The following is a 23190-nucleotide window of genomic DNA, read 5'->3' as shown; positions in this document are numbered from 1 at the left end:
AATAACTATTACAACAATGACAGCAGAGCTCAGTCCATTCACCAACACATTCATCGCCTCTTACCTGCAGAATAATCATGGGAAGAATAATTCACACACTGACATATTTAATGCAATCAATGCGTGTTTGAGCATATGACGGAGAAGAAATTCTACACAAATTTAAAGCTTTGTGCACTTGTTCAGTGAAGTGTAAATGTTTACAGTGTAAAAGCTTCGTTTTGAGTCAGTCCTAAAATGACTGCTGAGGGCTCATTAATACAGAATCTATGGGGAGCTGCGGTCTTTTGGGTCTATTTTGGTGATTAAGAACAAAAGTCAGACAGAAGAACAAACACTCAGAGCACTACACAAGGTAGGTCCTCACCTGTCCATTTTCATGGCTGCTCGTTGTGATTCTGAGTCAAATATTCGCTTGCAGCATCATTAAAATACCCCCTATGACGTCATTCTTCCCCCTTCTTGGCTTGGCGTCACTGCCAACGGTCGACTAAATTCAAATCAATACATAGAATACTAATGACTATTTACTAAAACCCTCAGTTCCTCAAACAGCAGCCCCGTCATTTAGAGAAATGGAATTTAATATCAGATGTATATTCTATATTGATTGAAGAAACAAGAAGAAAAAACAAATTGTATCTAATGCCAATTTTTTTAGGTTTGCACACTTGGACCCCTATAAGGTCCATATTGGGGAAAATGAATTACTTTTGTCTTGTGGTCCAAAGAGTTTTCACAAGAACAGGAATAGAAAGGAAATCTTTGATTGTAAATCTTTTCATATGATGTACACAAGCCAGATAATTGTCACCCAATGCAAACAATCTTGACCACCTTGGGTAAAAAACAGCATGTGTACAATGGTCCACTGACCTGCCATGATGGATCCCCAGGTTGACCGCTGATATTTTCTATGGGGGAGAACACAGCAGGGAGCCTCCTGCTCATCCTCCCCTCTCTATAGAACAGAACAGCACTATGTGTATTTGTTTTACTGTCACTAGAAGCAACCATGAAAGATCAATTCCAGCCACAGAAATGCAATATTTGCACAAACCTTTTAATGGAAATGGCACCCAATGTATTGGACGGTAGGGTGGTGCATTGGTGCAACTATACCTACCCCTGATTTCTTGGCAATGCCAACATCTTCACCCTGGCACTTTTCAAGTTTCAGATCTTCAGCCTACTTGATTGGTCAGGCTAAAATTACTTTATACCAATGCATCGACTCAGGAAATCATTTATGTCAACACTAAAGCATGCACTAAGGAATGCATGATTGCAAACAGGCACCCACAAAAAAATAGTTTTAGCTTTAAAGCAGAACAAAGGTTCTAGTCTGTAGGATACCTGGTACCTCCCCTGCGGCTCCCTGGACTGAATAAATCCTGCCTTAAAGGAACTCCTGCACTCCATTCAACCCAGCCAAACAAGGTTGTCAATCATCAGACTCCAGAAAAAAATTGAGTGAAGATGATGGCACCCATGGGTAAGGACAGGTGAGTGCAATAAAAAATTGCAATCAGACAGGTAAGATTATTTTATTGCAGAAGAGACATCTTCAAAGGACCTGTCTGGTTGCAAGTTGTTGTAATTTTTTCCTTCCCTGTTTTTCTCCTCTTAACAAGATTCATCCAATCAGAAACCACCTAACTACTTCAAGCTAACAAAAACTGATATCTGATTGGCTGCTGGGAGCTACCACAACTTCAAAACTATCATTACCATTTGGGTTGCTTTGGTAAATAAGCCTCAAAGTATTTCCTTAAAAGTAAAATTTTGAGGTGTCTTTATATAAATTGCAAAGTGTTGGTGTATGAAAAATGAATAATTATTTGTAGGGGTACAGAATATAGAGCTCTTGGTTTGTGGGTCTGGTTTCCCGTCACTGAAAGTTTGTATATCGCGCCCGGAGGAAAACACCTCCCTACTTCTCTCCGCTGAAATGTGCTCACTTTCTCTCTGCACTAAAAATAGGAAGCCACAAACATACAGCAAGCAAGCTCATGTCTGTGCAGAGTACAGTGAAGGGAGTAATGCAGAAGATGAATGACTACTTGGTCATAACTGGGCCATGTGCAGAATGATGGGCGCCCAGTGACCATTGTTGGGTTCCATGTTGGAAGGTATTTTTTGGAAAAAAGTAATGGGGTATCTAAAAACAGCACAAGGCTATGCAGCTTTGTGGGTAAGCATGTCACAAAGTAATGAGAACAAATTTGCATGGATTGGATTTCTTAGTGGTCTGCTGCAGGTTGGTATTATTGAAGTATGCTCAAAGGTCCAAGCAAGTACCAAGTCCAGTTACTACAGATTTTAAAACATCCTTAACTTTCCCTGACTGTACCAAATCTCCCATTTGTGTCTCACTCCTTCATTTTCCCAGGCACTGCTGCTAACAGTGGGAGGGTTTCAGTGTTGTCAACCAGCAAGCAGTGAGCAGGACAAGGTGTGGCCAGGTGCAGATTGACAAGCATTAGGTTTGTGATAAACCTGAAACCTGCACCCAGGTTCAGACCAAGAGGAAGGCGGAAGAGGTGGCCACCTTGGATGTCTCAGCAGGAGATGGGTGCACAAAACGCAGAACCTGCAATTCTGTGTTCACAACTCAATGGGGGCGCACTTTGGAACCATTTCCTTGGGTACTAAAGGACCTTGTCCTGTGATAGAAGGCCAATATTCTAATTTAATATGAAAAAACAATTCCTAACAAAAACATTCCTTCCAACTATAGTTACATAATTACATAGTAGGTCAGGGTGAAAAAAGACAAATCCATCAAGCTCAACCACTAGGGAAATAAACATATCCCAGATATAAAACCCTATAAGACATAGTTGGTCCAGAGGTAGAAAAAAAAACATTGTACACTTTGCTTCAAAGGGGAAAAAAGTCCTTCCTGATCCCATAAGGCAATCGGATGTTCCCTGGATCAGCAGTCCCTGTTATTTTTACTTTAAAGCGTTAATCCCCAGTTATATTCTGTGCTTCTAGAAATCATCCAGCTTTTTCTTAAAGCAATCTATAGAACTTGCTGAAACTACTTCCTGAGGGAGCCGATTCCACATTTTCACAGACCTTACAGTGAAGAATCCCTTCCTTATCCTGAGCTTAAACTTCTTTTCCTCCAGACGCAAAGAGCGCCCTCTTGTTCTTTGTAATGATCTCAAAGTGAATAATTGGGAAGAGAGTTCTCTATATGGACCGTTTATATATTTATACAGGGTGATCATATCCCCCCTTATACGTCTCTACTCAAGGGAGAATAGATTCAGTTCAGCTAATCTCTCCTCATAGCTGAGCTCCTCCATTCCTTTTATTAGTTTAGTTGCCCTTCTCTGCACTCTCTCCAATCCCACAATGTGCTTTTTGTGAACTGGTGTCCAGAACTGGACGGCATATTCCAGATGTGGTCTGACCAATGCTTTGTACAGGGGCAGGATAATGTCTCCAACTCTGCAGTCTGTTCCTCTTTTAATACAAGAAAGAATTAGTAAGAAATAACATTTTATATTAAAAATTATTTACAGGTACACCATCTGGCAACCTAGTTAAAGGGTCATTTGGACTTCTTAGCAATTCTTCTTCTTGTGCGAGTGCGATGCGTCATCAGGACTGGTTCAGGATTTAAAACATTTGATAGCAAATGACTTTGAAGAAATCGATTCCAGGTTTGCTGGATCACCCAGCTTAACTGATGAAAGTGAAATCTTCTCCAGCCTTGGTGATGTTCATGATTTGATTTGGCACAGTATGCTATAACCATGACTGGCCCCCAACTCTGGTCTTTACCACCGATGGTTTTTTGTCAAAAGGGAAGGGGCTTAATGCTTTTTCTCGCCCTATTTTTTGGCAACCAGACTCTGGAGGACCTTTTTGAATAGTAGAGGATGCACATACATTTGTTCCCCCTTTTCTTATCCAGGAAGTTTCCAAGCCTATTAAAGGTTCTGGGTTTCAGTATCGGGGGAACCCATGCTTTTTTTTTTTTTTATGAAAAAAGCTGCCAGCCTGTTTGGCCTTGCTGTGTGTAGTGTTGGTCGAATTTACCTCTGCCATTGACTTCAATATGATTCAAATTTAGATATGAATTAAATCAAACACTGCTCAATCTAGCGATCTGTTTTTGACCATCCCTGTTCCCGAAGCTCTGCTAGTATTTGCTTGGCAGTTATGTTTTCATTGAAGTTCCTCTTAATAGAGACCTGCTCAGAGAAAAAACAAAATATCCCTTTCAGATCTGACCAGTTGTACAGTAAAATCTGACATTTTTTTTGCATATCGGTTTCGATTTTTATCATCCTTTTGTTGTTTTTGCTTTTCTTCCATTTTTGTTGCTGTTTATTGAAAAGCAGTGGTTAAATGTGAAAAAGAGTCACTTAAAGCAGAAGGTTTAATAAAATTGGCTTTAAATCTAGGAACTTAAATGTCATATATTGCACTATGCCAGTCATCATGTGTGCTGACTGCATTTGTTTTCCATTCTTTTCTTAAAGTGGAACTAAACCTGCAATTACTCACCTATCACCATTCCAGCTTACTTCTTCTACACCTTCTTAAGATGACCTTCCACCATCTTGATTGGCTGTGCTGGGATAATGTAAATGCCAGGCAGGCTTGCAAGGGAAGCCAACCAACACTAACCTGCGCAGCTCAGAAAAATATGACAGCTCTGCGACAATCAGGCAGGTAAGAACAGTTTTTGCAGAAGGGACATCACCTGTCCTTTTCTGCAATAATCACTTGCCTGAATCTCAAAATTTATAGTGGGACTTTACCGGCCCATTTACGCCCATCCATTTATGGCTAAAGGTGTTACGTGTTAATTCTGTTAAAATGAATGGGCTGCCAATGCACCAAAAAGACCAAAAAATGAGCATGCACCATTTTTTTCCAATGTAGTGCACCATAGTACATAGGGGGTGCTGTACTTTGTTGCACAGTAATGCATCAGTGTTACCTTCTGTGTTGGTATCCCATTGATAATAATGGCACTGCAGCCTAGCGCTCTTTGCAATAGAGTAGTGTTGACATTTTAGGATAGAAAGTTTGTTGGGGCTACACAATACCTGCTCCTCTCCTATTCTTCATTGCATAAAAGAGGAGTCATTCTGTAATTCCAAGGTGAAAAATGGGCAGGGCCGTTGGCACTGTTTCATGCAAAACTGTAAAATATATAGAATGGCACTTTATACCAGATTTTAGGCATTAGCTGTAAAAGCCTCCATAGATGTCCAAAAACCTTCTATTCATCCATCTTGGATGTGATATATCAGCAGACGCAGCAGACTCAGCGCTCCTTCCAAACCTTCATCCCATTGTTGGATTAGTCAGGTTCTCCCATGATAGTCTATTTTCTCTAGTCTTGGAGAGCTTTAGATGAGGCCCATTATGTCTATGTACTTTATTCATATACAGTATGTGGGGTTTGAATGCATGTGTAGGTTTATGACCCCGGACATGGGCACCCAGTGATAAGTTATTGAGGCAGATGTGTGTGTGGGGGCGGCTGGCTTCACACTGCATTGACAAACACACAACAGGTGCGCGGATGTGTGCACGGTGTTGATATTATTTGTTGTATGCACATGCCTCATCTGGGGGATGTGAAAGTATGCTGGGGAGGGCTGTTTTTCACTTTCATCAGATTCTCAGGAACGGAGAACATACTTAGTCATTGTTCGATTTCATTCACAAAGAGGCATTTCACTTCGAAACCAGTGAAGGATTAATTTTTATTCCAACATTTTTTAAATCAGTGAATGCACCCAAAGGGTGGATTGTGTATCACCTATTCAGCAAAAAAAAAAGGTGTGAAGCCTGAACTAGTCATTCATTATTATTATTATTATTATACAGTATTTATATAGCGCCATCATATTACGCAGCGCTGTACAAAGTCCATAGTCGTGTCACTAACTATCCCTCAAAGGAGCTCACAATCTAATGTCCCTACTATAGTCATATGTCGTTAATGTAGTCTAAGGTAAATTTAGGGGGAAGCCAATTGTCACTTTGTTGTCAACAGTTGTCACTTTCTCACCATGTGAAATTGTTAGATTTAGATGGACTTGCACTTTAAAGTGGTTGTAAACCCCACAAAATCCTAATTGTTCCTTACCTTCTGATACTCTTGGTAGCTTCCTGTTCCTTTTTATTGATTGGCAACGATCTGTGGGCTCATGCACTCTTTGCAGCATTGCCACCGCTTTCCAAAGGAAACATGCACCATCCAGCTACCCACTGCCTAGGTCAGAAAATCTCACTGAAAACTCAATATTTTACCAAAATAGGGAAGCAGAGATTAAGGTGGTTTTGTAAGAATACAATGGGCTTTAAACGGCTCCTAAGGGTTACAGATCTCATCTCCACTGTCCTTGACCTGTGTTGGAGCCTATACACAACCAGCTTTTGTTATAGCTGGCAAGGAGAAAGCATTGTGATGGGAAGGGTGGGCATCTCTCCCATCAGTATATAGACTTGTGGTGGTCAGGTATGTATTAGCTTTTGGCTCTACAGTGGAGGTGCTCCGATTCATCACAAAGGCAGCTTCCAAAGAAATGAGGGCAACTAATGTACAATAATAATGCCCTATAGGGGTCAGGAATGGCATCAAAAATACCCAAAAAGTAGAACAGCTGTATAATTGCATGATGTATTGAACACAATGGCAACATAAGGAGATTTTTTGTGGTTTTATTAATTGTTATATGATAATTGTAGCATCGTTACATGTTGGGATACAGAGGCACAAGTACAGCGACACTGAAATATCGAGCTCTATGTAATGCAGCAAAAAGAATACCTGTTCTACAGTGGAGGTTATTCTGCAACCTCAATACATTAATTTTCTGTATTTTTTGAAAGTCCTTGGTCAAAAGAATAAGTGTAAATCCTAAATGTTCCTTTGTTGTAAACTCTCCAAAACATTAAAGGACCCCCAGTACCTAATTTTCTCCTGCCTTTAACACAACCAGCATTCCATTTTTTTTTTTTACTATCGCAAATATTTGAAGCAAACCTTTGATCATGATAGACTATGAAACTGATTTCCCTAGAGGGACCAGGGGCATAGAAATTGGCACAGGGCTGCCATTCTTGGGCGGGTGGACAGCCCAGCCAGCCCAATTTGGGCTCTTACTAGAGCTTACACAAAGATTCCTTTCTTTGCTCCAACTGGGCAGCTAAGGAATTAAATAAAAATTACTATATGGCCAAAACTTGTAGCCACTTCACCATAGGACAAACTAATATGGACTCCATGCAAAATATTATTGTTGTTTCCAGTTATGGGTACTGGTAATGCCTCAGAATTCAAAGATATCTGATAACAGTTTGGTGAAGGCCTTTTCCCATTCTAGCATGACCATGCTTCTCTGTACAAAGACAGCACCATAAAGACATGACTTGAGCTTGGTGTGGAGGAACTGGGGTGTTCTGCACAGAGAATTGACCTTAACCCTACTAACCACCTTTGACCAATCATGAGCCAGGTCCTCCAATAACAATACCCAATTTCACAAATGCTCCAAAGGATCATTGTGAACACATTTCCACAGACAAGCTCCAAAACCTTGTGAAAGCTGTTATGTCCAAGGTATTGGCATGTCCAAACACACTCAAATGTATAGTTGACTCCACAAACTTTTCGCCTTGGAGCAAATGCGCTGCTGGGGAAGGGGACCTAAATCTAAACTCGGACTCCGTGCTCTGTACTCAATGGCAGAATAAAAGCTTTGATTTTGTATACTGATTCTTGAAAAGTAAAGGAAAGCTTACTATGCCGCAAATACTTGGCATAAGGACAACCATGAGTTTAGAGGTAAGCTTTAAAGAAAACCTATTTATTGCCTTGCATCAGTAACTAACCTGCATGATTACTCTCTAAAGTGTTACAATATGCATCAATATCAATATCATTAGAAAACAGTTTGTGGGCTCTACATAAAATCGGATAGCAATGCCAAGAGGAGGAATCTGAATGATGCTGGGGCTGGCTGGGGCAGGCAAGAGTGAGGATTTCCTCACTCTCCATTCTCTAAGTGTTTGTACAACATAATCATGTAGCAAGCCACAAAATAGAAAGAATAATTAAAGTATACATGTCATGAGAGGAATAGAAGGGTTACCATTGGTGGTCTACTCATTAACTACGGAATTAGCATTTTCAGAAGAAGGTCAGCACTAGAAGCCTTTGTTTTTTTTTTCAGCATACCCTGCAATAAACCAACAGAGGAAGGTGAGCAATGACAACCCTATTATTCTTTTTACAGTAAGTCATCACTCTGTGTGAGTGACCAAGCACCAAGCAACCAGATGTACCTGTAAAGCTATTAGCCATTAATGAACAGGACTCCATAGAGAAGGCTCGCTGAATAGAGTTGTAGGCAAAAGGGTCTGTTCCATCATGAGTGCAAAAGTGCCACTGGTTATCAGGCCAATGCCAGGCTGGCCACAGTAAATAATCCACAACATGGTTTTTATATGGGATGCAGGTTAACTAGGAACACTACTAGGAACAAGAGAGTGTAAGAATATAAAAGTAACAACAATTATCTAAAGTCAGTGCTCTGGGAATTGGGACACAGGGTGGAACTGTATAATACTGGGGTTGGGTTATAAATGAGGTTCATTGCAGTCTCAGTTTGCTTAATTTACATCCTCAGTGGCTTCCTCTAGTGGTGGGAGAGGCCTTGGCGGAAGTCCAGCTAGTTGGCGACACTTCTCATCTGTGTTGGAAAGAAAATACAGTCAGGTGCAAATGAAAACTAATGATCATTTAGACTTTTCCTTATGAGCTGTACTTGTTCCTCCCCAGCTTAGTGCATGGCTCCTCATGTCCCACATACAGGTTTTTCTACATAAGTCAGTACATAAGATGATTATCCAGGTATGGTATCTTGAGATAATAAGGCTTCAGAAGGAGCATCAGGACAAACCAAAAGCACAAGGGGCCAAATTGAGGAAAACACAGAGAAGGAAGTGGTAGATGTGTATAGACAATTAATGCTTTCCCTTTTCATCTATCAACATTTGTAGTCTTGTGTAGAGGGGCAAAACAGATGTTTAAATATTTGTAAAATACCTGCACTCTAGAGTCAGCCTGTGCTTTACCCACAGGGATATTGATGCATACCCACATAATGCAAAACAACACGTACATGTTAATGCCAACCCTACCAGAAGCCCATTCATTTCTATAGCTACCCAACCTCACTTCATGGCCAACCAAACCCCAAAAAATACCAGATCCTTCCTGGTGTGTGGGAGCATCTAATAAATTCATATTTCTCTCACCCAACAATCCTAGAAATCAGACCCTGAAGCACCCTATGCTGTCACTGGAAGCAAGAAGAGAGTCTTCCACCCAATGCAAGCTGAAGGAACCAAAATAAATATCACTAATGATATGTGATGAGGTATCACTCATTTAGGTGTGCCTATAATTTATGGTTATGCAGAGGTCCAGACATCTTCTGGAAGTATTGTTGGGTTTTGGATCTCTTTGGATACTTTACTGACCAATTTTCTGCACCATTAGGTCTTCCATGATGAACATGACCAAGCAAACTTTGCCCCTTAAACAGAAAAAAATTGGCAATTATATATCAACTGTAACAAGCAGCACTCACCTTGCATAATCTCGTGCTCCTTACACATAGTCCTCTTACAGATCTCCTTGTTCACCATGTACACACGACGTACACTGCCAACACAGAACCATAAGTCATTGTCAATACTTTCATAGGTAATTGGCTCCTACTTCTGGTAATAGTTGAGGTTGGTTTAACAAATTATTGTTGGTTATGGGCACAGGTGTGAGGTGGAGGGAGTTGCTGCCAGAAGAGCCTTGTCTGGCACCCAGGAAGGTGACAAGATGCCATTCATGGCCGGCTAGCCTTGCTACCCAGTGTTACATGACTACTGATTATTGATTGTTAAAGCTGAACTTTGGTCCCCTGTAGGCAATCATCTTTGTCTCTATGTACCCCATGAAGCAGTTCATCTCTATAAGTAGAGATGTTGAGGCCCTGCCTACATTTCAGGACAACAACAGGGGCAGAGGATAACACTAGATGCCAGGGGATCAAGAAAAATGTTAGTACTTCTTTCTTTTACATCCACCTAAAGTGTTTTTGGATTCTTACAATAAAAGAAGATGACCTACCAAAATGAGATTTTCATTAGTTGGTAGCAGTTCAGCTTTGAAGGCCCTGGGATTAATATAACTCAAGGATAGGATTTATGTGTTGAGCTAGAAAAGTATGGAGTGGATTCTTTGACCACCTCGAATAACAGGAACAGCTGACTGCTTTGTATTCAGAAGAATTACTCGTACCTGGTGACACACAAGTAGCTGATGCACTGCTTGACTGGCTTCTGTACAGAATACACCCGTGTGCAGGGATACTCCACCTCCCTACACTCTGCCAAAAAATGAAAGTGAGAAGATGAAAACTAGGAGAAAAATCATGATGAATATTATAAAACTTGCCAACCTGCATAAAATATGATTACAATTGGCAAAAAAATGTGTCCCTCATTGACACAAAAGGATTTTGTGGTGAGTAAAAACATTTCTAGCTTCACTTTCACTGAAAGACACAGGGATTTGGTTGAATGATTGGAACAAGAAGTACCCAAGTGAAGACACTAGAGTCACTCCAATAGTTGTGGTGTTAGGCCACCAGATTGAGCCACCTCCTTTAGTAACTTTTACCTGCACGTAGCATCCTTTTCCTGCACATGGCACTATAACTCAATGGTCCTTATCTATAGATCATGGCTACATCCCTCAATTAACGATAGAGATTTGTTATTTGCCTACCTTTCCATATGTTTTGTATGTCTGGTCAATGGTGTAAATTAGTGAAAATGAGATCCTTGTTTCAGGTAAATGGCTTAGAAAGAATTGAAACTAGAAGTTCAACAGAACAGCCAGAAAAGTCAGCAATGGCAGACAATGGGCCTGATTTATTAAAGTTCTCTAAGGCTAGGGAGGGTACACATTCATGAGTAAAGCTGGGTGGTCCAGCAAACCTGGAATTGCTTTCTTAAAAGTCATTTGATATTAGTTGGCAAATGTTTTTAATCCTGGACCAGATCCATTCTAGGTTTGCAGGATAAAACAGCTTCACTCATGAAAGTGTATCCTCTCCAGCTTGGGAGAGCTTTCATAAATCAGGCCCTATGTAACCAACCACCACCAGAGGAAGCGAGAAGGAGGGCCTACAAAACACAAAGCTTTCTTGGAACATTATTGCACAACAGCAGGTACCAGAGGCTAGCCAAAGGAACAGGCAGCTGTCCATAGATTCCCCGTATGGCACAAAAAAACATTTTGGGGCCATATCACTGGAACCTACTGCAGTTTTTCTATGGTCCTCCAGTGGGCCAGTCCAACTCCGTATCTAATGCTATGTCAAAGGATAAGGCTTTTAACCACCCAGCTATTTGGCTCATCCCTGGTTTGTTAACCTAGTGCACTCCAAAGGTAAACTTAACTTGCAGTTGTGCTCAAGACCTCAAGGTTGCATTCCATTGTATTTCATGCACCAAACACACCTGTACAGTCGCTTCATATAGGGTCCCATGGAATCTTCCCCCGAGCATCTACTGCTCTGGGGGAAGATCCTTGAAATGCTACAGGAAGTTACTTCATGTGTATGGCCATCATATCAAGGGAGGAGTGAGAAGGAAAAGCAAAGTACCAAATTACATGTCACCTTAAACACTATACTTTCCCTTTAATGAAATCATTTGATAAATAAACATGGTCTGTCTGGTTTCATGCTTGCAGAGGAGGCGTGATGCTGCAGGTTTCACATAGACAATCGGTGAGCACCTGCAGAGAACGGAGCCACATTAAAGGAATCCGTGAGCCACCTGCGGCTTTTGAGCTGCTGCTTGAGGTTGCAAAGAGTTATATGAAAAAGAAAAACTAGGTAGGAGTTATCTAATTGAAAAATGCAATTGTTAGCTACAGAAACTAGTTCAATTCTGTGTTCTGATTCTCCCCCTTGGGACCATTACACCATGTGGTGTCCTGTGTGTTTCAATGAGCTGCAGGTAAAAGCTGTCTGCCTCATTTTCCTGTTCATTGCACCTCAAAAGGAGTTTTCTGACTGGCTACTTTGTACAGCTCTATGTATATCATTGTTGTTATATGTACAGATTTTTTTATCATACAGTTTTTATTTCTCATTTACAAAGTATATATTTTATTACCTCCAGCAGTTGGTGTAACTTGATCCGCAGTATCATCTGGAACACAGACAAGTCACATTACACCCTCCAAGTAGCTCACTTTTAAGCATTGATAAACTGATTACCAGTTGGTACGACAGCCAGAGAGATTAATCATCACCACATCCGATACTATTCCATTTCCCAGTATCTCCCTGGAAAATTGGTGTGTTGGGGGAAAGTGGGGTAGGTATTTTAAAGCTAAAGTTTAATTTACTGTATATACTCAAGTACAAATTTTTTAACCTCCAAATGCCATTAGAAAAAGATTCTTGATGTACTGGAATTACACCGGTAGATAGTATTGTACTCACACGTAAAAAGTATTTAACAATCTCTTGACAATGTGATCATGCTGGTATTAAAGAGTTTGTTACATAGTTAACATGAGGACACCACGCCATATAATAGTGGCCAACAACCATGCACAATAGAACATTTAGGATTAAGTAATCCATCATAACCAGATATGGTTGGGTAGTTGCAATGTGAGTTCCGAGTTGGATCAAAGTTATTCTATTCTATTCCAAACTCAGAATTTAAGCAGTCCTAATTCCACAGAGTTTGGTGAAAATGTTTCATGATTTTGGTACCTAAATAAACATCAGACACAGTGACACCGAGAGGCTCACTTACCTGCGTCAGGGCTTGTAGTGGCTGTTTCGCCGTCTACAACAAAAAATATACCTGTTATATTAGTAACAAAGTAATTTTCCTGAGAACTGGATATAACACCAAATCCACCTTGACTAATCTATATTAAGGGGTCTCTAAATTGGGAGCTGGAGGGTGGAAATACTGACAACAGATAAGGACCGCATGATTTTCAGGCCCCTCTCCTCCATGTCTAAACGTTCTAGCCAAAGCAATGTCCCGCTCTTCTGACTGGGGATGGGTACCCCTTGAGCTCCCCTGATGGCAGCAAATTGATGCATTCCTGGAGAAAATGAAATCTAGTCAAAGTGCGAGAAGAATTGCAACCTCTACACAATATACTGGCCACATGCCCCCCCCCCCCCCTTCCAACTTTGTGCCCTGCTGACAATGGTCTCCTGGACACTTGGGACGGACCTCCTCAAAGTGGACAAAGACAAGTGTAAAAACTAACCCAGCATCTAACACTCAGTAATTCTAGCATTTTAGAACCCTGCCTCCTCCCAAATTCGCTCTCTTTTGACTTCTGCCCCCCAACACTGGCACTGTGCAGAGGAGGAAGCCAGAGGGCAATCCTAGCAGGTAATATTATTACTATATAGTATTAGTATTTATATGGCGCCAACATACTATGTAGTGCTGTACCTTAAATGGTGTAGCAAATGGCAGACAGATACCGACAGTGACACAGGAGGAGGAAATGACCCTGTCCTAAAGAGCTTACAATCTAGGAGGTGGGTGAAGTAGTAGCACAGAATAGAAGGGGGGTATGGAATGGTGGGAAGTAGGGAGGGTTTAAGAGACACAAGAAGATGGGTAGGCAAGTTTGAAAGAAATGGGTATATATATATATATATATATATATTGCAGAATAAAAGTAAAAGCTATGAGGCAGCAGTAGGTTATACTGGTTAGCATGACACAGAGACAGGGTTACTTTAAATCTATGCAATGCACCAAGCCCATTCTCTGTACAATTCTGTGCGCCCAATACTGGGTATCTGTGGCTTTGTATTGCCATCTGGTGGACATTTAACAATATACCGTACTTGTGTGGGGCTTTTCAGAAGGGGCAACCTGCAAAGTCAACCAAGCAGCAGCAAAAGCTCATATACACAGACATTGGCTATTGGTATTGTGAAGCCCCTATGGGGTCTGTTTGTAAATCAGGGAATCTGACAGTCATCAGACATCCTCTGGTGTTTTCCAAGTGTGATTGACTGTAAATGACAGATTCACTGCTTTATAAATAGACCCCTATGTAATGACAGATATGTAACCGACCCTTGGATTTTTGGAAACCATTTCCTCAATACGAATCTCCTTAATGTACAATTGCTGCTGGTCTATGACAGTGTCCAGGGGTATCAGATACCAATATGATAGCAGCAGATCCTTTAAGTCACATGGCCTCCCAGGCACATAGTCCACCAGTGAATGAAGCACACATGCACCCGGTAATCTAAAACAAAATGAGAATCATCCAACAAGGCCACCTTCCTACATTGCTCCATGATCCAGTTCTGATTGCAGGCACTTTCTTCATTGGACAGGGGTCAGCATGGAAAGTCTGACTTGTCTGTGGCTCCTGGTGTTCGGATACCTTTCTATCATGGCTAACATTACATTTTTCACAGTAGGTCTTCTTTGAAATCAGACCATATGATCTAGCCTCCCCCCAAATGCATACCAATGAGCTTTGGATACCCATGACCTTGTAGTTGTGATGGTTGTTTCATTTATTGCCCTTCCTTTGACTGCTTTTTTTTTTTAGGTACTAACCACTGCATACTGGAAATACCCCACCAATTCTCCAACCCATTGACCAGCTATCCATGTGGCTCAGATCCTTAAATTTGGTAATTTATCACATCACTTGTTCACGTGCTGCTATATATATATATATATATATTTCCCTAAAACTGGTTAAAGATTATGTGACATGTACTGACAGCAGAGATAATATACAGCAGGGAATCCCTCATTGCATATTTGGGGGATTAATTTTTTTCTTGATTAAGACCTCTGCCATGATTACCCTTACATTCAGGTTCTTCAAACTTACCAACGTCCCTGCGGCTCACCACATTTCCCTGCACCGGTAGCACTGCAAACATACAACAGATATAAATATCAAAGAACATTTGTGTTAAGTATCTTCTAATAATTATCATCATTTTACACCAAACAAATGCTTTTATGGCCTGTGCAAAAACTGTAAGTTTGTCTTGGTTCATGAATAAAAAAACATATAATTTCACACAGAAAAACATGAAATTCCAATAGAGTGTATTTATAAAATTTTACCCCATCAATTTGGCCATTTTTGTCTTTGCATGCATTGGATGCATTCAGTGCTCTCTGCGATGGATAATAAAACTGAAGTTTGTTCTGCCACCTAATGAGCAGTTATTAAAAAACCACAACAGTCAAAGTAATAAATGTTACACCTGAATGAAAAAACAGCAAAATCTGGCTCATATTGACAGTGAATATTTATATAAATACACCCCTAAGGGTGTTAAATTATGCATTTTGTGCAAACATTGCAAAGCAAATTTTTCCCAAATCAAACATTTTTGTTTCCTGGACAAACAAAGCTTTCATTTGGTATCCTTCACCAACACTACAAACCTTAGAAAATAATCTACCATGCTTCTTTTTTTTTACAATCATACAGATTTAGAATCACACGTGGATACTATGTTGGGTGTATTGTATTCAAGACCACCTCCTGCCAGCCATTATCTGTGGCGTATAAAAAATTGCAGAGACCTGGTGATGACATCAACGACTCACAAAAAATCAGACATGTAATAAAAACAAAAAGGTTTAATTAAATAATGTCAATATCTTGTTGGTGAGTAGGAAAGGAATGAACCAAGGAAGGTAAATTATAAGCAAATATAACAGCTTTGTTCTACTATAGAAAGATTTCACTGTTTCCTCTTCTCTGGAACGTTGACAATAAAATACTCACCGATAGCTAAAACAGCAAGGAGCAGCAAACACAGGCAGCTGGTGTTCATTCTTGGCATGTCTATGGTGAAAATAATATTATGTTAGGACACAAGTACGAGGAGCCAGACCGTATGATATATTGATTTTAATGAGTCTTAGATGTAACAAGTGGAAACATGAATAATATCTCTTGTTATTATTTCCTACCACCCAATTTTCCCAAGAGGGGCATAGGCTTTCCATATCACATCCCCAATTTAGAGTTGGCAAACTAAAATATTTGCAAACAAGCCCTGTAAAGGATTATGGGAATCCTCCCCTTCCCCATCTGTGCCTTCAGAATGCTAACCCATTCAAGACAAAACCTCCGCTGAAGCCCTGTGGAAATCCAATACTTCCAGTAATGTTGATCACTTTTGTCCTCCACAATGTTCTCTGGTTTCCCTTGTGACCTCCACATACAGGAAACATGTTAGGAAATGCTCATCTGTCCAGGGACTCAGTGCTGTGCACCATCGGGGTAATAAACACTGTCTGTTCTTTCCAGCAATGTCAATTTCGGCAGCCAGGAGAACTGGGATACCAGCAGCTCCTGCTTCCCTCTAGATGTGCAGCCTGATGGATTTATGGCATCCCCAGCATCCATTGTTAGGCTGTGCACAGCTGAAGGGGATTCTGGAGGCTGATCAGCTCCTAAATTCAGTCCTGCACTGCTATTGGCTGCTGGGGCTATTTGCTGCCTGTATCCCAAAAAACATCCTATCCTAAAGCCTTAATAAAAAATAGTGAAAACATTTATTCCCAGAAAGTTGTCCATGGAACAGGTGATGCCATTGAAATATATTCCCTTACCTACTGCACTAATGACAACCAATGGCACCAATGTTTATTTTGCTATCACTTGACAAAGATCACCTGGGCAAATAAATTTGCATCAATGGTCAATAGGTATTGGTATAAATCCAAACTAATTAGTGTATAGCTCCCCATTATTGTCTGTATTGTACTGACAATGGTAACTACGGTAGATGATTGCACTTTAGAAATAACAAAAATGTAAAATAACATTTGATACAATCATAGATAAAAATGTAAGGTTCTTCACACTGCATTACTTAGTTGTAACCTATAAGTGTAATTGAGGCTTTTTTTTTTTTTTTTATTCATTTCTTGGTGGCTTTGTTATCATGCTTTTAGTGTTGAAAGATACAATTTTGCTTTACATTCTCATCAGATACACTTTGATATGGTGAAAAATGTATTGCTGACTCGATGATGTAGGACCCAGGCTCTTTGCTGCAAAGCAACCCTAAGCCATTACATTTCCAGCTCAATGCTTCACAGTTGGTATGAAGTTCTCGTCTTTGGTATGCACCAAACACGTCTATTGGTATTGTGGGATAATTGTCTTTCATTCATTAGTCTATGGCACATTGGTCTGGCACAGTGTTTTTTAAACCTTTTTAACTTGAGAGAAAATTTGAAATAACAATCAGGCCTTCGGGAATCTCTGCTAGAACTACTCTACCCCCACATCACAGTAAATTAGTGTGGTGGTCAGTTGCATGAATGCCTCTAACATTGCTGGCTATTGAGAACAATGTCACCCTTACAGATACCTACAAAGATCATTGGTGTCAAGTAAAGTGACTTGGGAGGCACAAATTGCTCTGGATGAACCCGGCTTAAGAAACCCCTGTCTAGGAGGTCTGATCTATTAAAGGAATATATATAAAATGATCAGGGCCTCTTTCCCGGTGCTGGTGCAACAGTAAAGGGGTCACCAGCAGGAAAAAAAAAGGTTGTCTTGAGTCCCTAATATAGATCTTTAGCTGGTACCTCATTTGGGATAGTGGTCCTGATTTAATAAAGCTCTCCAAGGCTGGAGAGGATGCACTTTTATTAATAAAGCTGGGTGATCCAGCAAACCTGGAATGGCTCTGGTCCAGGATTCAACACAATTGCAAACAAATAGCAAATGACTTTGAAGAAATGAATTCCTGGTTTTCTGGATCACCCATTTTCAACGGGGGAAAGTGTATCCTCTTCAGCCTTGGAGATCTTTCTTAAATCAAGCCCACTGTATCAAGTTCTGGAGTTCTGAAGAACTTGTTCTGAAGAACTTGAAATCTGAGAACCTATTGAAAAAAAAATGAATTACCGAGGAGACAGTACTGGAGAGAAAGTGCGTATTGCCCCGGTTGGGTTTAACCAGCTTTGAAACTAATAAATAATTACCTAGATCTAGGCTTTGAATGTTAAATATGCAATACATTACGAGTAAAACATGATCTAACTAATCTTTTTAGACAGGCTCCAAATTTGTAGCGTTTGTTACATCTCTGTTATTTTGTGAAAATGTTATCTCTCCATTTCATAAAGGAAAAAAGCAAACTGGCTCTAGATGATGGCTGGACAAAGATGGCTTTGGTGATAAAAGCACAGATGGGGTTCTATGATCTCTTAAAGGTAATAAATACCTAAAAGTGTTACACCTATATATTACTTATCACATCCTAGGTGATCTCCTTCACTTCATACTCCATCTAAATACAGATGTATGTCAGTAGAAGTAAGATGGCTGACTTCAGAATTCTGGGGTTTCCTGGACCTTCAAGTTTGCAATACATTTTGTTCTTTCTCCTGCTGATAACTTACTTAACTCTTCTGTGTAACTCTGTGATCATTACTATTACGTTGAGAGAAAGATGCCTGCATGTTCCAATGTATACTCCAATGTATTTTTATCTTCCCAATCTTCCCAATCTCTCTTTTCTAGAAATGTTTCTGTAACTGTACTCAAAATTCTCAGCACCATCACCTGACACGCGAGCTACATTTCTTTCTATGGTTCTTTTCCTTGGAATCCTGGCAATTTTTTTTTTTTTTTTTGGCATCATGGCCCATGATCGCTACCTAGCCATCTGCAAACCACTGCAATACACAATGCTGATGAATGGAACCATGTGTTGAGGTCCTTGCGTATGCGCCATCATTGGTGGCCTTCCAACCACGTTCCCCCAAATCATCCTAATCTCTCAACTTCCATTTTGTGGACGCAATATTAACCATTTCTTTTGTGATGCCCCCCTGCTTTTGCAGCTGTGTTATGGAGATACTTACCTTATTAATATATTAGACTTTTTTAATGCTTCCCTAGTGATATTGTGACTTTAATTTCATATGTATATATTATCATCACAATCATAAAAATACCAACTACTACCAGTCGTAAAAAAACCTTCTGTACCTGGTTCTCCCATTTAATTGTAGTGTCTATTTATAATAGTACAATTACATTTATGTATGCGGACCACAACTGAGTAATTCTAAATCCTTTGATTTACTGTTTAAGTTATAGGTGCCATTAACAAGCATTTGTTAAAGCTGAACTTTGGTCACATATCAGAAAAAAAGCACAAATGGAATTGGGTTACATACCCTACAGCATATTAAATGGAGGCTAAAACTTAAAATTGTGCCCCAGTACAATGTATTTCTGAGTCAGCAAGAGAACCTGGCTTGAAAACAAAATGTAAACCTATATCATATCAGTGCTGAATATTAATAGTCAACGCCTGCAGTGACTCCCAGTCTATCATCTATGAGTATTTTCCAAAGGAAGATATAAATAAACAACTTTGATATGGTCGTAGATTCATTAGATGTCATTAAAGACCTGTTTCTAGTAATTTGAAGTTTTGAATTTTGGAGATTAGCAACTTGTGTACATCCACAAAAAAAAAAACCTGGAGATCAGATATTTGGCAATCTTTGCCATGTAGTCCATTCGTGCCACTGGTTCATCCTGCACGCTATATTCATGGAATCATAGGTTACATATTACATTTGAGATAATCCATGCTAGATATTTATTTTGTTATATAGATTAGACACAGAATCCTTAATGTGAGTCAAACCTGGAACACATCAGTGCTTCTAGACAGGAAGAAAAGAATTGACACATTTTCAGCAGAATTCACAAAATGGGTCATACCATGAAAGGGTAGCAAGTCAGATCTTGCAGTGTACATAGAAAAGAACTCGCACCTTTCCAGAGGAGTTCACAAACGGAGTCATACCAAAACAGAAAGGTAAGTCAAGGCCATAGAACACACAAAAAAAAAGAAACCTCACAAAGAAAGCTTACAAAGTTGGCCATGCCAACAGACATTGTTTCAGCTCAAAGAAGGGTACGCCTATGTAAAATATCTCCCCGGGTGTAACTCTACTATCTCTTACGTTCCTGCCTACATATGACTTTTACTACAGAATGCAACAAACTGGCACTTTGGGTTTAAGGTAGATACCAGTGGTGTATGATGACGATCTTGGTGTACAAATGATAAGTCTAAAAAATAGCAAAATTGTGGCCCATGGAATTGGATCCAAGAATGAAAGTAGGACGTAAGTATGAATCTTACCTTTTGTTGACTCAACGCCCTACTGGTATGGTTCACCTATCTTTATTGGTTTGCCATCCTCAAAATCGTCCTCGCCATCAGCAAACAGTTAGTGAGATGTCTCATCAGAGGCATTTTTTGTTCCTTGCTCACCCTTACCTTTCCCAGATCTAGAAGGTAGGGGGTGCCATGTCACCTCCTTTATCTGACCACAATAGTCACACAGTGGCTCTGGACTTGTAGGCCTACTGGTATTCTAAGAAGACTTCTATGAACATGATGTAGACAATTAACTGAAGAAGTTTGCATATAGAACTGTGACTGTGTGCTATTGCTGCCTATTTAATATCTGCCCCTTTGACATTAGTTTTAAACTCACCCTTGTATTTTGGGTAGGTTGTGGCACCACCTATTAACCACTAAGTACACATAGCTGTTACCCTTATTCTTTGCTGACATCTGAAAATATCTGCAGATGCTAATTAGAAAGCCTTTCTTTTCTCTAATAAAATACCTAACTTATTTAGGTATTTTGTGCTGCAAATGAGTTTCTGTAATATATTAGGCCTAACACCCTATTGGACACATGGCAGGTTGGCAGCAGTGATTAAGGTTTTTGCATATCAGTGAATCAATGAAAAATTGTATACCAGTATTTTGTATTTTCATCTTAAGCCAGTAGGTGGAGCTTTGGGTTGCTTTTTATATTTTTGCCAGGCTATCCTTCTTTCCTTTGCTTGAAAACATTCCAAGCACACTTCCTTCATAACTTTTAATATTACTTTTAATATTACATCAAAAACCAACCTACAATGGGCCTGATTTATTAACGCTCTCCAAGGCTGGGCAGGAGACACGTTCATCAGTGATGCTGGGTGGTTCAGCAAACCTGGAATGGATCTGATCCAGGAATAAAAACATTTGCTAGCAAAAAGCAAATGACTTTGAAGAAATCATTTCCAGGTTTGCTAGATCACACAGTTTTGTTGATGAAAGTGTATCCTCTCCAACCTTGGAGAGCTTAAATAAATCTGGCCCAATAAATCTGGCCCAAAATATGCAACATGCCATTCTAAATCTGGGGATTAGGTAATGCTGTGATCATTATTAAAATTAAATAATTACATTTGTATTATTTGTGAATTAAAAGGAACCAGTGAACGAATGAAGAATTACACCAGCTATCAAACCAATAAATCTACACATTTGCCCATGTCTACTTAACGCCGGTCAAGTACATTAAAGCACATACATTAAAGTACATTTAACTCCAGTTACATTTTAAGTACATTTACCCATTTCAGTTCACAAAAAAGGTTACCCCAGGCACTTTAGTTGAATGAATCAATATGTGAATTGTTTATAAATATATCCCTATAAGTTATGGATACGTTTTTTTTAAATAAGCCAACTACTTCACCCTACGAGATCCTTAAAAGTAAGATTCAGTAAAAGAACATTATTTTGCAAGAATGTCAACACAATTACCTTAACTGTCCTTGGAGTATTCATGCAATATTTTCCCGAAGCTGCTTAAAATCAAACATCTTCCCTAAGGAATGATGGCAACTCTGGCTTCATTTATTTAAATAGTGCAGAGCAGAGGCAAAGAAAAAAAATACAAATATGAATAATGGTAATTTGAAGACAAGTATATTGACACCAGAAAGCAGCATGATCCTGATTTGAAATACTTCCAGTGGTAGTCAACAAGAGGTACAGCAAAAAAAAAATGGAAGGAACCTTCCAATGGGTGGCAGGAGGTCAGCCATTTTACCTTTGTATTGGGGACCACCCCATCCATGTATAACAATCAGAGTTTGAAAGCAGAGAGAGGTCTATTTTTAAGTCTTCCATATTTTTCTTTTCCTCACCATCAGCATTCCTCTTTCTCATATTGCACCTCAGGATGCCCTACATGAGTGAAGTCAGTAGACAAAGGTATCTGATAATAATGCTAGATAGATAGCCATACTTTGCCTGCAGACGTGGACCCTGAGTCATAGAACTCCTTGGGTTTGGGAGGGGTGAACTGCCTATTTTCTCCACCGCTTTACCACCAATACCCCCATAATATCTTCCTCTTTATATTCCCCCTCTGCCTCGTTGGTAGAGGTCATGATTATACTAATGATTTTGGGACATTGTTTTCACTCTAGCAACTGATATTGTAAAAAAGCCCACATTGCAAAGCTCTGTCGACTGAATTGCAATGCTCCATGCCTAATTGTTCTTCAAAGTGCACATGTGCAATGCTCAGCTCAGTATACATTCTCTGCACTGAAATGCAATAACTCTAATACATGTAAGCTCAATCAAGATGGCAAAAGATACCAAACCTGGAGTAAGACCAGGTAATGATGTTGCCACCAGTCAACATTGAATGTATGCGTACGCAGCCATAAGACACAAGTCAGCAAAGGAACTTTTACTTTTTTAGGACAAGTATTTTGAGTTCATCTTGAAGCATCCTGGAGCATCCCATCAGGATATGGAACATTCCTGATAAGGCTTAAATCTAATGCTGCTAATGCCGAACCGGTGGTGTTATGTATCTGGGCTCTTTGCTTAACTTATTGGAGGGATTCTTGATAATATACCACTATTTATGAAGAAACGTGTCCACGAAATGTGTCAAGACTATTGGAAAAGGATTTGATAGTTGATCTTTGTTTATTTAGGATTCATTTCCAAAATTGTTTTTATTATGTAGATTTTTTGTTCGCTTGTATGTTATTTTTTAACAAGGAATTTTATATTTTTGTCAGCAAGTCCCTCCAGTTGTCGGTTTGTTTTTTAAGTAAGTTCTTTGTAGAAGGATATGATCAAATATGATAAAATAGAGAATTAGATATTATATCTTTGATATTGGCACTAGTAAAGAGCAGGGGAAGGTGTACTTACTTATGCTTTACCATGA

The 23190-nt window shown here is 39.7% G+C and overlaps 2 protein-coding genes across 4 annotated transcripts in view; both read right to left on the bottom strand.

Moving 5' to 3' along the window:
• AICDA (activation induced cytidine deaminase) overlaps positions 1-132 on the bottom strand; it is an 8289-nt gene extending 8157 nt beyond the window's left edge. The window contains exon 1 of the mRNA XM_072424166.1: positions 65-132. The gene's annotated coding sequence lies outside the window, so the exon portion shown is untranslated. The remainder of the gene's footprint in view (positions 1-64) is intronic.
• A 6554-nt stretch (positions 133-6686) lies between these two features.
• MFAP5 (microfibril associated protein 5) overlaps positions 6687-23190 on the bottom strand; it is an 83539-nt gene continuing 67035 nt past the window's right edge. For all 3 annotated transcript variants that reach the window (XM_072424176.1, XM_072424174.1, XM_072424175.1), the window contains 7 exons: positions 15887-15946; positions 14972-15013; positions 12889-12921; positions 12235-12270; positions 10346-10433; positions 9639-9712; positions 6687-8735 (listed from right to left, as the gene is read on the bottom strand). In XM_072424176.1, the coding sequence (XP_072280277.1) occupies positions 8656-8735; positions 9639-9712; positions 10346-10433; positions 12235-12270; positions 12889-12921; positions 14972-15013; positions 15887-15944 (411 nt within the window). In that variant the 5' untranslated portion in view covers positions 15945-15946 and the 3' untranslated portion in view covers positions 6687-8655. The remainder of the gene's footprint in view (positions 8736-9638; positions 9713-10345; positions 10434-12234; positions 12271-12888; positions 12922-14971; positions 15014-15886; positions 15947-23190) is intronic.

The sequence above is a fragment of the Pyxicephalus adspersus genome, chromosome 10 (assembly GCF_032062135.1).
Source record: "Pyxicephalus adspersus chromosome 10, UCB_Pads_2.0, whole genome shotgun sequence".
NCBI classification, from domain to species: Eukaryota; Metazoa; Chordata; class Amphibia; order Anura; family Pyxicephalidae; genus Pyxicephalus; species Pyxicephalus adspersus.
Note: the sequence above shows the minus strand (reverse complement) of the source record. Positions and strands in the feature narration are given on the sequence as shown.